Genomic DNA, 17,768 nt, shown 5'->3' with positions numbered 1-17,768 from the left:
GCAAACACTATTCAAGATTTTAAGAAAATGCTTGATGCTGAGGGATACAAAGACGGGTCACCAAGAGCATAGCTCCCTTCCCATATAATACAACTAGGTACATATTTGTAATGCTGTTGTTACTCAAGGGATATTTTCTGCAGTAGTGACTAGAATTTTTTTTATGCTGATCTGGGACACTTGTGGCTAAAATTTTTATGGCAGCCAAAATACAATCTCACCACTGCTGTATGGAATGCAGCTTTTGGCCAATATATTACCCACTTCAAATGACACTTCATTTGAAAGTTTATGGGAATTTGCAGGACAGCACAACAGATTCTTTGACTTCTTCAAATTGTCTTTCATCTCTTATAATTTATTTTTCCTAGCTGAGGAAAACACAGGATAAGTTTCACTGAAAGATCCATGATGGGTATTATAATGACGTTCACAATTAGCTTTTTGGTAGCCAGAAAGACTCGCATAGCATAACAGGCATTACACTCCTGATTTCACCTAATTCTCCACAACAAAGTAGTTAACTTCCCAAGATGTTTGAAAAGAATAGGTTTTTTGCTTTTTTTCTGAGGTGTTTCTGAAATTTCTCTTTGTATTGTTCCAGGGCGGTGGGCAAGGTGCAGGGATGACCCGTCATCCAGGAGGTGCTCAGATGAGAGGGAGGGTGGGAGGGGTGTGGAGTGTATTTAGGGATGAAATGGGTGGGAGTGTTTTTATGCCTTTCCCTTTTTGGCTACCTCCCTTGGAAGGGGGAAAAAGCCTTGGTATATGTATGTATGTATTGTTCCTTAATCTTTCACATCATTCTCCAGCGACTCCTTACATTTTAAAATAATTTCCATTTTGGGGAAAGGCTTTAGTAGTTAAGCATATAAACATAATGGGCATATCTTAAAAATTCAGATTTGGCAGAGGCACACACTGTTACTGGATTTCACTGGGTACTAATACCAATGCTGCAGGGCGATTGCATCATCAAATGTATGAAAAAAAATTGTAGTCGTTTACAGTACTTTTGTACTACTAGTGGCAAAAAAGCTTTGATGTTTATACAAGTGATCAAAAATATTTTACTAAACTCATTACAAAATGTGTTATTAATTTAGTATTTTTAGTATGAAGTATTTGTAACTGATATATGTACATTCAAAACCCAGTAGATACTAATCTTATACAATAATAATAAATATTGGCAAAACACTTGAAAAAATCTAGGAATATCTCTATTTTAAAATCCACCAGATTTACATCAAATATCAATGACCAAAATTTATATCTACAATTCTAGATGCTATGAAAAAACTCTAAATCTGGATACAAAATACCCAAAGTGGCAACCCTGGCTGATACCAATTGATTAGGAAACAATGGTCAATCATTTACCATATTTGGTTATGACAGAAAAGTTAATTGCTTTGATTGGTCATTGTGTTATGCTTACTCTGCTGGTCTTTGGGCCACTTGGTGATCCATAACCACATTTGAAATATCTCGCCATGTCTTTCTGTCTTGTGTCACCTCCTTCCATTCTCTTGGTTCTAACATTTAACTACCTAGTTGTATTTACCCAGTTGTATTAAACGGGAAGGGAGCTATGCTCATGGTGACCTGTCTTTGTATCTTTCAGTATCAAGTTTTTTCTTAAAATCTTGAATAGTGTTTGCACACATCGTTTCTTTATCTAAATTATTCCAGATATCCACACTGTGTGGGAACCTTTTTTTTTTTTCAGATCTCTTCTATAGTTATCCTTTTTGAGTTTCTTTTTGTGTCCTCTTGTTTTTCCATTGTCATTTTTTAGTAAATCATTCCTACCAAGGATTTCCATTCCTTTCATGATTCTATAGATCAGGGGTTCTTAACCTTTTTTCTCCAATTCCCCACTTTTTAGTGAGCCAACTCTCCATTTCCCACCACAGCATCGGTCTTTGACAAATTCGATTTTAACCCATGCAGTGTTTAGTACGTAAATATACAGTGTTGTCACTTTTACCCAAACATGACTTACAATACCTCATATATTGGTTGTTTTTGTTATTAAAACAGTCTGTAAATGGTTGTGATTTGTAAAGTCAACATTTGGATGTAATGTATTAAATTTTGAAGCACTATCGATTATTTGTGGGTGGAAACAAATTCACGAAATGTGACAAGAAGAAGACACCAGAAACAAACAAAAAGAAACAAAACCACATCGATTAAAAAAAAAAAAAAAAAAAAAAAAAAAAAAAGACAAGTGGTTCTTCTGTCCAACTGGTCATTCCCCATTTGGCAACTCTGCCATTCCCCACAGGTTAAGAACCACTGCTATAGATGGTCAGTAGATCACCTCTTTCTCTTCTCTGCTCCAGTGTTGGTAATTCCAATTTGGATAATCTCTGTTCGTATGTTGATTTGGAAAGAGCTGGTGCCAACTTTCTCATTGCTCTCTGTATTCTTTCTAATTTCCTTATATTCTTTTTAGTACTGGGTGTCCATAGTGTTGCTGCGTATTCCAATTTTGGTCTTACTAATGTAACTAATATTTTTTTGATAATTTCTTCATCCAAATAGTCAAATGCCATTTTCACTGACTTTAATAGGTTGAAGGTTTTTCCAAATATTTTGTTGATATGTTTATCTAGTGTCATATCTTTGCTGATTATTACTCCAAGGTCTCTTTCCGAGTTTACTTTTTTTTTATTTCTTCTTCACCAATTTCATAATTTTATGGTAATTGTGGATCAACAAATACAGTGGGAATATCTGAGAACTTACTTGTTAGCGTTCTCAGACTAGTGGTCTGAAATTAATTAGAAGTAGAAGGCTTCTGTTGAGAAGACGTAAAAAGGTCCCTTGCCATCAGGATTCAAGATAGGTGTATACGGCTCCAGAGCTCTGGGTGATCTGAGTAGGCCGACAAAAGTAGCCGTATTCGGCAGGACTCTTACGTGTTCGAAAAGCTCGAAGCCACAGGTTTTTACCTTAAGCAAATTCTCAAAGTTTCCCAATTTTTAAACCAAAATTACTTTATAGATTCAATAAATAAAAGGGAGGGGAGTTTAATCGTATCTTATTTAAAGTTACGATAGGTGTGGTTCGAAGATTCGGAAAAGGTTCCTGAATCGAAAGAAATTACTGTAATGCTTTGAGGGAAATCACCGAACCAAGGTAAACATTACGATTCCCAAACAATAATTACCACAACCTCCCCGACAACAAAAGGAAGTGTTTAATGAATATAACACTTTCGAGGAAAATTTACATCAACTTCTTAAGTGCTAGAGACCTTGGTCTCTAGGGGCTAGCACAGTCTTACGAGTTGGTCTCAAAGAGGTAGGTTCTGAAGTGACACAGTCATTTTCCAAAGAAATAGTCTCCTCCAAGTTAGAGGCCTCTTCAAAAGGCTCCGACTCACTAGCCTGCAAAATAAGATCCTCAGGGGATTCATTCTCATGACAGGAATGTAATTCAGTATGGAGCTCTAGAAGGATTAAAAGTCTAATGTTGAGTTTGATAATTTCCATCGGGCTTAATGACAGAGACAGTACATATCACATGGTCTTGGTCAGGAAAGGTCTCAACAACACAAACTAAGGGCCAGAAGGGTCTGGTCTTAAAAGGCAATTTCAAAAAAGCAATGTTACCTTTCTCCCAGCTTCTAGAACTGTGGTAGGCAGCTCTATCCCTTTCCTTTAAGCTGACCAAGTACTCTGTCAGCCATCATTTCTTAAACTCTTCATAAAAATAATCCCTACAGTCCATGACTAAGTTAAGAAGAGAAGGATAGTCTTCTCCTGATTCCCATTCAGGGACTTGTTCCAATTCTCCAAACATCAAGGAAGGAATGGTCCTTCCAATAAGGAAATGATTTGGGGTAAATGATTTGGGGTAATGACATCTACCTCATTTTCACAGGAATGATATGTAAGAGGTCTATTGTTCAAAAAAATTTGAACATTGGACAAAAGAGTGGTAATCTCAGCCTGGGAAGGAACAGACCTACCCAATACCTTATAGAGACATTGTTTCACTGTCTGAATTAACCTTTCCCAAGTGGCACCATACCATGCAGCATAAACAGGGATGGTTCTATGCTGAACATGGGAAGTTTTAAACTTCTCTTCAAATTCAGAAGATGACAAAATTTGTTCAATAACACTTCCTGCTTGTATGAAGGATTTAGCATTATCAGAATAAACAGCAGAAGGAATTCCATATCTGTTAGCAAACCTAACAAAAACCAAAATGAACTCAGGAGTGGACATAGTATCCACAACTTCCAAATGGACAGCTCTAGTATTGAAACAAGTAAATATAAAAATATAAGCCTTTACCTTATCTCCATTCCTGTCTCTAACCCATAAATGCCCCGTGTAATCCACACCAGTATGGACAAAGGGCACACTTAGATTCACTCTAGAGGCAGGTAAAGAGGAAGGAGAGGGATAATTAACCGCATGGGAATTGTATTTCCTACAAACTATACAACCCTTCAAAATATTTAAAACAGCTTGTCTGGCCTTAAAGATCCAGAATCCATGCATGTGAAGGAAATTAAGTGTAGCTTGTAGTCCCATGTGCATAACTTGGCAATCTCCATAGAATAATAACATTTTGGTCAAGTGATGAGATTTGGACAAAAAAAAAAGGGGATTCACAACCTCGTATTTGAGCTCAATGTTCTTGTCAATTCTGCCCTTGGACCTTATCAAACCATTCTTGTCCAAGAACAAATTCATTTGACTTACTGAAGGAGGTATGTCATTGGTATTGGAGTTTTGTAAATAAGTCAATTCAGCAGGGAAGGAATCCCTTTCCATTATTCCCAACAAATATTTAGAAGCTGCCTTAACTGGGTCAGCATTAGACTTCTTAAACAAAAAGACAGCCTTAAAAATCAAAGAAGTGTGATGCAAAAGTTTGCTGTAAGACAAAAACCTTTTAACATCAATTAGAGGAGGAGCGTCAACTTGGACAACAGCCACATTGACAATGTCTCCCTTGATGCTGGAGGGAATACATCCCAAGTGACCCTTCGGCCAAGTATGAGGTGGCAATAAAAACCATTCTGGTCCATAAACCCACCAATTTAACTTTTTCTTGAACACCTTAGCACTGCAAAGTTTAGTTAGGAAATCAGCCATATCATGTTCAGAAGGAACATAAGTAAAAGAAATAGGAGTGTGCTTGTCCTTGAAAATTTCCTTCAGTCTATCATTGACAAATATATTCTTCCTTAGAGCCTTGTTGGTCAGGATCCAAGAAAGAGCAACTTGACTATCAACAAGGAGCACTACAGATTCAACCAGTGGGGCAGACACCAGTCCTTCCTCAAAAATAGTTTTGAGGCATCTTATTGATAGTAAAGCTGCCATAAGTTCCAAAGAAGTTAATGTTCTTTGTTTAATAGGAGCCACCTTGACCTTGGCAAATAGGAGAGAGCCATTAGACTCCCTTAACTCTCTTCTTTCTTGCCCTACATAGATGGCACATCCATAGGCTTCCTTAGAAGCATCAGCAAAAACAAATAATTTAATGGGAGATTCAGAGCAGAAAGTTTTCCTTTTAAAGGATAAGTCATTAACCTCCCTAGAGTTTTCACTTAACTTTTTCCATCTTGCAAGCAACTCACTATCCAATTTCCAATCCCAATCCACCATTTTTTGGCACATCTCTCTAATGAGAATTTTTCCTTATCCCAACACAGGAGAAAAAAGACCTAATGGGTCAAATATAGAAGCCAAAGAAGACAAAATTTGCCTTTTGGTCGAGGCATCTTTGTTTAGGGAAACATCCTTGATTCTCAAGGTATCATAATTCTTGTTATAAATATATCCCAACACCTTTACCTCTTCCTTATTGCAAATGACTTCTTGTTCAAGAACTTGAAGAACAGAAGTCTTATTACAAGTCCACTCCCTGAGAGGTAAACCTCCATTAAGCATGATCTCATTAATTCTCTTGACCAAGGCAGGGAGGGAACTAAATTCATTAGTAGTGTAGACCAGATTGTCTACATAGAATTTATCTTTAATTAAAGAGGCAGTTAGTTTGTCAGGTTGCATAGAAAGATGATGTTGGATAATGAAGTTCAATATGAAGGGAGAGCAGATGAAACCAAAAATGATAATATTACATTGTTAATCCTCCTAAAGAAACAGAACCTATTACGATCACCCTCATCCTTCAAACGGATCTGCAAGAAGACTTTCATAACATCTGCCAAAATGACATAATTGTTGGTTCTGAAGTACAACAAAAGAGAAAGGAGGTTATTCATCAAATCAACTCCCTGGAAAGCAGCTTCATTTAAGGAAGGAGTTTTTCCTATTTTGAGTGAAGTTGAAAACAGGTCTTATTTTAGAGGTGACAAGATCATCATTCTTGAGCACATGTCTATATGGTATAAAAATTTGGCCAGGGACTCTTTTAGTAACTGGTTCAATAATACCCAAGGCCTCTTGCTGGTCAAACACTGCTTCATACCCCTCCCTAAGACCCTTTTGCTCAAGTTTGTCATAGACCCTTTGTGCCACTGCCAATGCAGTCTTAACCACTTCCATACGGTGCCGCCTACATAGGCAGCATGAGGAGCAAGTAGGTACTCGCTGATGCCGAAGTCGGGCAGCTAATGCTGCCAGACGTGTGATGTGCCCCAGAGGGAAGAGGTTAAGATTTGAGGGAACAAGGTCCACCAAATCCCTTTTCCATGGGATCTTCACATAATAGTGTCCATCTTTGAAGGAAATGGACTGTCTAAATTTATCAAGACCATATTCTACATTAGAGTTAACAAAGACTTCCTGCAAAGGATCACATCTTAAACTTACAGGTTCTAGGCAGAAATTAATCAGTAACATATCCTTGCCTAACCTTTTGAGAGGAAAGTATTTAACAGGTTTCTTTAGAGAAATTCCATTGGCCTTAAAGGAAGAATGATAAAAAACAAGAGAATCCCCATGATATTCCTCCATACAATTTAATGAATCTACTCCAAGGTCTGGTTCAATAATACCCAAGGTCAAACACAGCTTCATACTCCACTGCTTCTGACCCAGGGCAGTGGACAAGGTGCAGGGATGACCCGTCATTCAGGAGGTGCTCAGATGGGAGGGAGGGTGGAGGGGTGTGGAGTGTATTCAGGGATGGAATGGGTGGGAATGATTTTATGCCTTTTTCTTTTTGGCTACCTCCCTGGTAAGGGGGAAAAAGCCTTGGTATATGTATGTATGTATGTACTCCAAGGTCTGAATCTGGATTTATCCTCAAAGGTTTCTCCTTAGATTTGACGCTATCAAAATTTTGCATTTCATTAGAGGGCAATTCAGGAACCCCTTTGATCATTCTCTTTAAGTAGAAAGATTTCTCACTAGGAGGGATATATTGAGCCCCAGTCCCGTATGGAATGAAACCATCAGCAAGTTTAATAACCTTGCAAGACGGGCTACCATATAAAGGAGCTCTCTCAATAGAAAAATTGTTCAAAGTTTTGAAGAATGTCATTTCCAATGATGCCTAAAACTTTCAATTGATCTCCCTTCACCTTGAGAAAACTAGGGGAAAGATGAAATTCATGATGGTTTATACTTTGGAGTATAGAGGATAATGAAGGAATTTGTATGGACAAGTTGAATCCTTCAATTGCAAAAAACAAACTAAACAGATTCATCTCGGAGGGGAGTTTTAAGTTTGCAGTATAATTAAAACCTCTTTTATTCATTAGAGGTAAACCAAATGAAGAAACAAACTTTTCCATAGGAGGACTTAAACAAGGTCCAACTCTATCCTCCACCAATTCCTTGCTAATGATAAAAAACTGGGCTCCAGTGTCTAATAAAAAGAGACATTGGGTAGTTCTCTTGCCTCTGCTTACAGAAAGGGAAACCAAAGGAACAAATGAATCAGATAAATTATGGAAATTAAACATTTTCCCTTATGAAAGTGGTAACTTATTAGCCACAGGGCACATGGCTCCATGGTGCTCAGGTTTGTTACACACAAAACATTTATTAGGCAGACCGGCCTTTAAACCGGGGCATTCCAAAGAACCATGTCCATGATTCAAACATCTGTTGCAGAGTCCTAATTGAACTGATCTAGCTCTTCTGCTGTCAAGGGAAATTTAGGAAGAACACTTTGAACTTGCATGGTCGGAAGTGGGGCAAAATCTACATCTGTTGATAGACTTCTTAATGGGATCTGGATTGACTTTAAAGGAGTGACTAACTCCCTTGCTGGAATCAACAGATTTTTTCAAGGAATTTTCCTTGAAGGCAAAGGAGCAGGTAGTATCACTTCATCTGGGTTTGACACTAAGATCATCAGATTCCATTTTAAGTCTAACTAAAACAGACTGGTAAACTTCTTTGAGTTGATTAAAATTGGGGTAATTTGAATTAATCACCCGAGACAATTCAATTAAGAAAAATTTAGGTAATTTATTTAAAATTAATTTACTGATCAAAAGGAGGCCCTCGCTTCCAGCCTTAGTAAAGTCAACTCCTATCCCCTTAAGGTCTTGCAGTTTGGAATCTACAGACCTAATGTAACTTTCTAGGTCCTTCAACTTAGAGACCTCAGGTGCATTAATAATTGAAATCAACACCTTGTCCAAAATTTCTTCCTTATTAAAGAAGAACTCATCAAGAAGAAAGAACGCAGTGTCATAATTCGAATCATCCACTGATAAATTCTCTACTAAATGAAAGGCCTCCCCTCTGAGATATCCCTTTAAATAAATCAATTTCTGACTATTAGTCAGATTAGGGATGCCAGCAATGGCATTCTGCAAACCCTTTTTAAAATTGAAATAGGCAAAGGGATTGAGTGAATTGTTCTCAAAATGTTGAAGAACAATTGGAGGATGCTATGTTTGCTATTTGCTCATTTTTTGTCTTTTTTCCATTGTTTCCAGGCTTTGTCTCTTTTATCCTTAGCTTCACTACATTTTTTGTTGTACCAGTTCTTTATGTATGTTCTTTCTTGCTTTTGTTGTGTTACATATTTGTTCACTCCATTATAAATTTCTTTTAGTATATTCCATTTCTCTTCAATTCTTGTTTCTTCCTTTAGGAATTTTTCCCAGTTTGCATTACAAAAGAATTTTCTAAGTTTCTCAAAATTTGTTTTGTTGTACATTAGTCTTCCTATTCTATGTTTCTCATTTCTTCTTAGGTCTATTTGCTCTTTTAGTTTGAATTCTATTAGTACATGGTCACTCTTTCCTATTGGTGTTTTGTAATCTATTCTATCCACAATTCTAACTTCTGACATAAGTATTAAATCCAGTCTCAATGGCTCCTCATTGTTTCTGTATCTGGTATTTTCCTTTATCCACTGAGTCATTGTGTATTCAATGGTCATATCGAGTAGCATGCTGCCCCATATGTCTTCACCCTTTACTGTCCTTTCTTCCCAACATAATTCTTTTGAATTAAAATCAGCCATAATTACTGTATTTCCCATTATCCTCTGTGTATTTAAAATGTCTGTATATGTATAATAACCTGTATTCATTGTATAATTATGTATGTACTATAAATTACTTGTATACATGTGGTTTACCTACTCTCCTCCCCTTCGATCCCCTCCTTTCTACTTGTCTGAAAATCCACACTAGTTCTGTCCAGTTCATCCTTTTCCTTCCTCCCATCCTCGCCAGCACAATATATACTGCGTTCCGCCGGTTCCAGATGGACAATTTTCGTTGGCTACAAGGATGTAACTTACCCTCCCACATCACTTTTTGCTCTTTCCAAACCCTGTAGTGTTCCCACGTAACTAAACTGTATTCTCATGACTTGGTTTCAGTTCAGGTTGAGGAATTATTTGAGTCTATTGATTAATTTTTTGTTGTAAAGATATTATATTTGTTTTGATGACTTGTTATAAATTAAATTAGTTATTTATGTTACCTTCTGTTTGGATTTTGCCTTAACCACATCAAGGCCACTAAGTATGAACCCCTCCTAGACAGAAAGGCATAATAATACTTAGTATCTTCCAACAATTTGGAATGATCGTTTTCTGTCCTGGACTGTGTTTTGGGGGGTACATACACTAATACAAATTTTCTACTTTTCATGTGGTTGCTTTCAACTTTAATCACAATTGATTCTATATTGTTTTTTCCTTCTGTTTGCCACATTTAAGTCTTTCCTGGTCAAAAATAATACTCCCCCTCCCTGTTTTCCCTTACTATTCTTCATCCAACAGTTGTATAGACCTTGTCCCACAATATTTGGTGGTAGATTACCTTTTAATTTAGTTTTTACTATTCCCATTATTCTAATGCCAGATGGTCATTTAGCTCACTCAGTCCTGAGATCAATCCATCTCTGTTGGTATAGGCTAATTCTATTTTCTTTTTCCTCATCTTTTTCTGTCTGCTTTGCTTCCTTTTTCCTGATATACCATTTTCTCAGCCTCAGGTCCACCACTTAAAAAAAAAAAATAAAAAAAAAAAAAAAAAATTCAGTCTCATTTCTTTTTTCATTTTTTCATTTGCTTCATTTCTAAGTTCCTTTTCTTTTTCTTCATTACTTATTTCTTTTTTTATCCATACATTTTTGTGTTGTTCACTGCTAGTTTTGCTGTTCTAGATAGTACTTCCTCTGCAATCATTTGTGACCTAAGTTTTACTTTAAGTGGCCTATATTTTCTTTTCAGTATCTATTCTATATGTTTCTTCTATTTCTTTATTTAAACATTGTCCCTCCTCTTGAATATCAGAATTTCTTTAGCGATCTCTTTTTCCTCTTTTTCTCTATATCTAGGAACATCATGCTTCTCTTTAATACCATAGATTACAATGCATCCTTTTTTATCCACTGTGTCCCTGACCAAATTACCTATCTCTTTTATCAATTGGATTACCATTTCCTTAGCATTCTCCATGACATACTGCTCCACTATTTCTTTAAAAGATAATCTTTGACTTTCCTGTTCTACTTTCCACTGTCTTTATTTCTTGGAAGTAATTTTCTTTGATCTTTTCTTCCACTTTCTCGGTCACTGCCTATATTTGATCCTCCATCTCTTTATGCCTCATTCCTATTCATATCTTTATTTTTCAATCTTTTATTTTCTCCCTTTATCCTATTTAGTTCCATTTTCAACCCATCTATTTCCCTGTTATTTTCTTCATTGGCCTTTCTTAATAGGGCTACTTCTTTGTATATACTTTTGCATTCACTTTTGAGTTTATTTCATCTAACAATTTATTGATTTCCCTATTTCTTATTATATTTTTAAACCTGGGTTCTCTTTCTGTATCTATCCCTTTATACATATTATTATCCCTGTTAAATCCTGAAAAATAATTTCTTTCAAACCTTTGGTATGTCTTTGGGGTCTCATTCAGGCACGTCTTTTTCGGTATGACTCCAAGTGGAGACTCAATTATACTTACATCTAGATATCTTTTTGTTGGTTCTTTTTCCCTATTTCCTTTGTTTTTTTTCTTCCATTTTCTCACTGATCATGAAAAAATAAAGATACAAAGACAGTTACATTGTCGGTCACTCAAACTATGTTGCTCCCTTAATGTTTTGTTTAAACAACTAGGTAGAGGATGGTTGGTTCCAAAATCATTCATTGACGAATCACGAGATAGCAGTCCGGAGCATATTCTCAATAAGTCTTGCTTCGATCGCTGCTAGTGTGTGAGTTATGCTAAGTGATAAGATTCAGAGGAACTTGCAAGTCTTGTTTGTGTGAGTTTGTTCTTAGAATTTCAAAAGCTCGGCAATTTGGTGAAGAGCACGGTTCTAATAACTAGCGTATAAAAGCAAAATTCACGATTTGGAGAAATTTCGGGACTATGTTATTTACCTAGTATTTACCTAGTTGTATTATACGGGAAGGGGAGCTATGCTCGTGGTGACCCGTTTTTGTATCTCGCAAGATCAAGTTTGTTCTTAAATTGTTGTATTGTGTTTGCACACTATTTTTTCATCCAATTTGTTCCATATATCTATCACTCTGTGTGGGAAGCTGTTCTTTTTCAGGTCTCTTCTGTAGTTATCCTTTTTGAGTTTCATTGCATGTCCTCTTGTTTTTCCTCTGTCCTGCTTTAATAAGTCCTCTCTACCAAGGCATTCTTTTCCTTTCATAATTCTGTAGATGGTTAGTAGGGCCCCTCGTTCTCTTCTTTGTTCTAGGGTTGGCAATTCCAGTTTGACCAGTCTTTGTTTATATGTCAGGTTTGCAAGTGTTGGGACCAACTTTGTTGTTACTCTTTGTATTCTTTCTAACTTTCTTGTATTCTTTTTTGTAACGAGTGACCATATCAGCGCTGCATATTCCAGTTTTGGCCTTATCAGTGTTTGTAATATTTTCTTAATCATTTCCTTATCCAGGTATTTAAAGTCCCATATCTTAATATAGAGGATTACAAAGGAGGAGCATGATGACGGGAGACCTTTTGGTCCATAACTAGGTCAGATAAAAAAAAAAAAAAAAAAAAAAGATAAATAATGATAAATGAATAAAAATTATAATAATATAAATAATATAGACATATACCAAAGGATTTTTCCCCCTTACACGGAGAGTAGCCAAAAAGAAAACGGCATAGAAACCACTCCCACCCATTCCATTCCCTACATATTCCACTCCCCTTCACCCTCCCTCATATCTTGGCACCTCCTGGATGACAGGTCATCCCTGCATCCAGTCCACTGCCCTGGGTCTGAAGCAGTGTCGCAAGACACAGCACATAAATTCGGCGACCCCACTCTCTGTCCACTCATGCACAAAAGGAGAAGATGGGGAAAAATTCCTTCAGGCTGCATCAAATTTTTCCTCATACATACTTCCTCATCCCCATCCCCCACTCACTCCTCTTCATGCATCACAGCATCATCCATACACCACCCTTCTCCATTCACCCCTATCTTCTGTCCTCTCCTGTCCTTCCTCAACAGACATTCCTCTCTTATAATGCCCCTTTCACCCCATCCATCCATCTCATCCTAGGATGCCCCCTCATATTCACTCCTTCCAGCTCTGCCTTCCACAACTCTTTTACTAGTCTTTCTTCACTCATTCTTTACAGGTGTCCAAACCATCCTAATATTCTTTCATCAAACCTATCTCCCAGCTCCCTTTCCACCCCTGTTCTCCTCCTCACTTCCTCATTTCTCACTCTATCTAGCCTAGTAACCCCTATCATACTTCTCAGACATTTCATCTCAAACACATTCAAACTCCTTTCTTCCTCTCTTATGTTCCATGTTTCTGCCCCATACAGTGCTGTTGGCACAATCACTCCTTCATATAACCTCCTCTTAGCATCCATTCCCAGATGTCTATTTCTCATTACACTTTTTAATCCACCAAGGCATTTACTCGCATCTCTCAATCTACATTCTACCTCCATCCCCACTCCTCCCTTTCCTGCCACATTCGCACCCAAGTATCTAAAACTATCCACTCCCTCTAATCTCCCACCCTTAATGGTCACTTCCAGCCTGCTGTCACTCTCTCCCCTTGTACATCTCATCACCTTATTTTTGCCCACATTTATCTTCAGCTTCCTTCTTTCACAAACCTTCTCAAACTCAGTCACTAACTTCCTCAGTCCCTCCTCTGATCCTGCTACAAGCAGTGTCGTCAGCAAACAACAACTGGCTTATTTCCCACTTTCTTCCATTTTCTTTAGCCATCTCTAACCCCTGACCCACTACCCTTCCATTCACCTCTCGCACCACCCCATCCATGTATAGATTGAACAGCCAGGGCAACATAACACATCCCTGACAAAGTCCCACCTTTACCTCAAACTATTCACTCTCTCCATTTCTAATCCTAACACAAGCTCTACTATTGTAAAAACTCTTGACTACTCTTAACAGCTTTCCTCCTATCCCATATATCTGCAGTACCTCCAATAGTGCCTTTCTGTCTACCCAGTCATAAGCCTTTTCCAGATCCATAAAAGCCAAAAAAACACCCTTACCTTTTCCTATAGCTTTCTCACATATCTGTCTTACCACAAAAATCTGATCTACACAACCCCTACCTGTCCTAAAACCACACTGTTCCTCACCAATTACTCCCTCTGCTCCTCTCCTAATCCTCTCAATCAAAACCCTCCCATATGCCTTCCCAACTACACTCAACAAGCTAATCCCTCTGAAACTACTACACTCACACTTGTCCCCCTTACCCTTGAAAAGCGGAATTATACAGGCATCTCCTCCAGTCCTCCGGCACTCTACCCTCTCTTAAACCACTCTACCCTCTCTTAAACAAACATTAAACAACCTCACCAGCCAGTTCTCCATAACTGTACCTCCTTTCTTCAGACATTCTGCATGGCATCCATCCATACCAGGTGCCTTTCCTGCTCTCACCTTAACAGCTGCTTTCACTTCACCTTTCCCTATTTCTCCTCCATTTTCCTCACTCATCACCCTCATTTTCTTAGCGCTTCCCACTGCAACTACCTTTCCCTCCCTATCCTCCTTCACATTTAGCAACTCCCTAGAATACTCTGCCCACCTTCCTCTCACTGCCTTCTCTTCCATTATCATCTCTCCATCTGCACCTTTTACCTTTTCTTCTCTACTTGATTTGCCTCCTCTTCCTCTTTTAATTTCTTTCCAAAACATCTTTTTATTACTTTCAAAATTTTCTGTCATACTCTTACCCCATTTCACATCTGCTCTCCTCTTTGCTTCCTTTATCTTATGCTTAACTTCCCTTCTCTTTACTTTGTACCTCTTATACGATTCCCTCGTCCTAATTTGTAGCCAATCTATGAATGCCTGTTTCTTCTCTTCTACACCCTTCTTTGCTTCCTCATCCCACCATTCACTACCCTTCCTTCTATTTCCTCCCACCCTCCTTGTTCCACACACCATCTTTGCACACCTTATGACTCCCTCCTTGAACTATCCCCATTCCTCCTCCACTCCTAGTTCTACTCTATCCTTTAATAAATCCCACTCCTCTCTCAGCTTCTTCTTATACTCATTCTCCTTTTCTTTATCATTTAAGCAGTTCACTCTAAGTACCTCCCTACCTTCTGCCCTTTTCCTCTTTCTCCACCTATTCTCCACTCTCAATTTACCTTTCACCAGAAAATTATCTGATATTCCCCAACTCTCTCTCCCCTTAGCACATGCACATCCTTAATTCTTCCTACCATACTCCTGGTCACCACTATATAGTCCATTAACCTCTTCAGTACGGGCCTTAAATCTCGCGGGCAGCAGCCGATGCCAGACGTACGACGTGTCGTAATAATACTCGCATCATAAAATATAGTCACCGCTTATATTGATCGTTCTCTCTTTCACCCGTGAATTTTGATAACCATAGAAAATGTGATTACATTCAGTTTAGAGAGTATGTCATTACGGAGGGGCAACTACAATAAATATAATCAAGATGCCGATATGGCAGCCTCGCGTATCCATTTGCTCCTCATGACGCCTACGTATGCGGCACCGTATGGAAGGGGTTAACACTCTATCTGCCACCATTCCATCCACCACCCTCTCCCATGTGTACTTATTCTTGACTTTCTTCCTAAACACTGTGTTTGCTATCATCAACTCTCTTTCAAGACACATCTGTACCATCAATTCTCCACTACGATTTTTACCTGGAACTCCATACTTTCCAATCACTCCATCTATTGGTTCCTTTCCTACCCAAGCATTAAGGCCTCCCAATACCACTACATTGATATTTTCCCCTAATCCCTCTATGCATTCATTTATATCTACCCAAAAAGCCTCCCTTTCCTCTACACACTTCTAACTACCAGGCCCATACACACAAAAACCCACATCTCCCTTCCCAGCTTCATCTGCATCCACATCAACCTTGATGAAACCTCCTTCCACTCCACTCCACACATACTTATCTCTTCATTTACTAGTTTGAGACCATTATTTTTATCAGATTCTCAGTGTGAAAATTTTCACTTTTGATGTTATCTATGGGGAGCACCATCTAAGACCATATGAGCACCAGGTTAAGAACCCCTGCATTAGAGAAATATCACCCTGCCACCCATCTTCAAAACTGATCAACACCTTCACCTACCTGAAGTGGTGCAGCACCAAGAGTCTGATACTTGGTCTCCAGACTGTACACAAGTTCTCTTTCCCATACCTTCAACTGTATTTCCTCCATTTTTTCACATAAGATACTGACAACCAGCAAAAAGCTCCCTTCATCCTATCTATCTATATATACATACATACATATACCAAGGGTTTTTCCCCTTTACAAAGCAAGCAGCCAAAGTCAAAAGGCATACATTCACTCCCACCAATTGCATCCCCACACTCCACTCCCATTCACCACCCCTCCCTCCCTCTTTTCTTGGCTTCTCCTGGATGACAGGCCATACCTGCATCTCGCCCACTGCCCTGGGTCAGAAGCACTGCAGCAAGACACAGCACATCCACAGCAAGGCCACTTAACTTAACTGGCGACCCCCCTCTCCATCCCCTCATACAGAATACCATGACAATAGCAGTCAAGTCTTACATAAAACAAACCTCTTAGTAAAATTTGTAAACATCCTTGTGTATTTGTACAAAACTCTGAAGGCTTCACTGTTGGCTGACCCAGCAAACTTGAGGCCAAGCACCATACAAGCACCTGCCAGAATGTTGCAGTAGGCCTGAAAAGAAAATATATATCTATATACCAAGTGTTTCTTCCCCCTTTACTAGAAGGGAGATAGCCAAGTGAAAGGCAGAAAAAAAAAAAAAAACACTAATGGAATATACAATAGAGTTCAACATTGCAATGACAATTTAACAGCCAAAAACACTTGTAATTTGCCCCCAAGAGCAAGCATTTATATGAAAAGAAAATATAAAGGCCCAAAACTACTATGGAATATACAATAGAGTTCAACTCTTTGATCCATACATTTACAATATACCCACACCCACACCTCAGAAAGACAAATCTCTTCCTACACAGAAAACATAACAATTACATGCACACACTGTGATGGAGAGCTGCAGAAATACTAGAGCCATACCTTAACACACTCAACACCTGGTTCACTACAAATAGACTAAAAATAGTCCCAACCAAATCCATAGCCACACTTCTCACCAACCAGACAGCAGGACACAAATACATCACATACCTCTTTATCAACAACACCCTCACAGCACACACACCACACCACCTACACATTGATAAGACCTGAATTAGTATGCTGCAACACTATGGGCACATAGCACACACACACCTTTACCTTTTTTTTTTTTTGTAATCAGAATGGATACACCAAGATTCAAAGAGATAACAAAAAGAAATCTAGAAGAAACCAGAATTGAGACTCCACTCAGTGTATTAAAAAAAAAGTCTTGTCTAGAGAATACGCCAAGGGAATACCAAAGGTTAGATTTATGCCATTTTTCGGGGTTTGAAAGGGAAAGAAATAGTATATATAGAAAATTAGAAATGGATAGAGAACCACAGTATAGGAATACAATGAGAAACAGATACTAAAGACATTGTAGATGAATTATTAGAACTTAAAAGTGAGTAAAAGATAATGTACATACATATACCAAGGCTTTTTCCCCCTTACAAGGGGGGTAGCCAAAAAGAAAGGCATAAAATCATTCCCACCCTTTCCATCCCTGAATACATCTCCACACCCCTCCACCCTCCCTCTTATCTTAGCACCTCCTGAATGACGGGTCATCCCTGCACCTTGTCCACTGCCCTGGGTCACAAGCAGTGTCGCAAGACACAGCACATCCACAGTAAGGCCGCTTCATTAAATCGGCGACCCCCCC

The 17,768-nt window shown here is 38.4% G+C and overlaps 1 protein-coding gene across 4 annotated transcripts in view; it reads right to left on the bottom strand.

The window, feature by feature from the left end:
• The window catches only part of shtd (anaphase promoting complex subunit 1), a 443,338-nt gene that overhangs the window by 311,045 nt on the left and 114,525 nt on the right, over window positions 1–17,768 (bottom strand). For all 4 annotated transcript variants that reach the window (XM_076179508.1, XM_076179510.1, XM_076179511.1 and 1 more), the window contains exon 12: window positions 16,503–16,627. In XM_076179508.1, the coding sequence (XP_076035623.1) occupies window positions 16,503–16,627 (125 nt within the window). The remainder of the gene's footprint in view (window positions 1–16,502; window positions 16,628–17,768) is intronic.

This window comes from Oratosquilla oratoria, chromosome 42, assembly GCF_046742065.1.
Source record: "Oratosquilla oratoria isolate Oo_2021 chromosome 42, ASM4674206v1, whole genome shotgun sequence".
NCBI classification, from domain to species: domain Eukaryota; kingdom Metazoa; phylum Arthropoda; class Malacostraca; order Stomatopoda; family Squillidae; genus Oratosquilla; species Oratosquilla oratoria.
The sequence above is the reverse complement of the archived record's forward strand: the minus strand, read 5'-3'. Positions and strand labels throughout refer to the sequence as shown.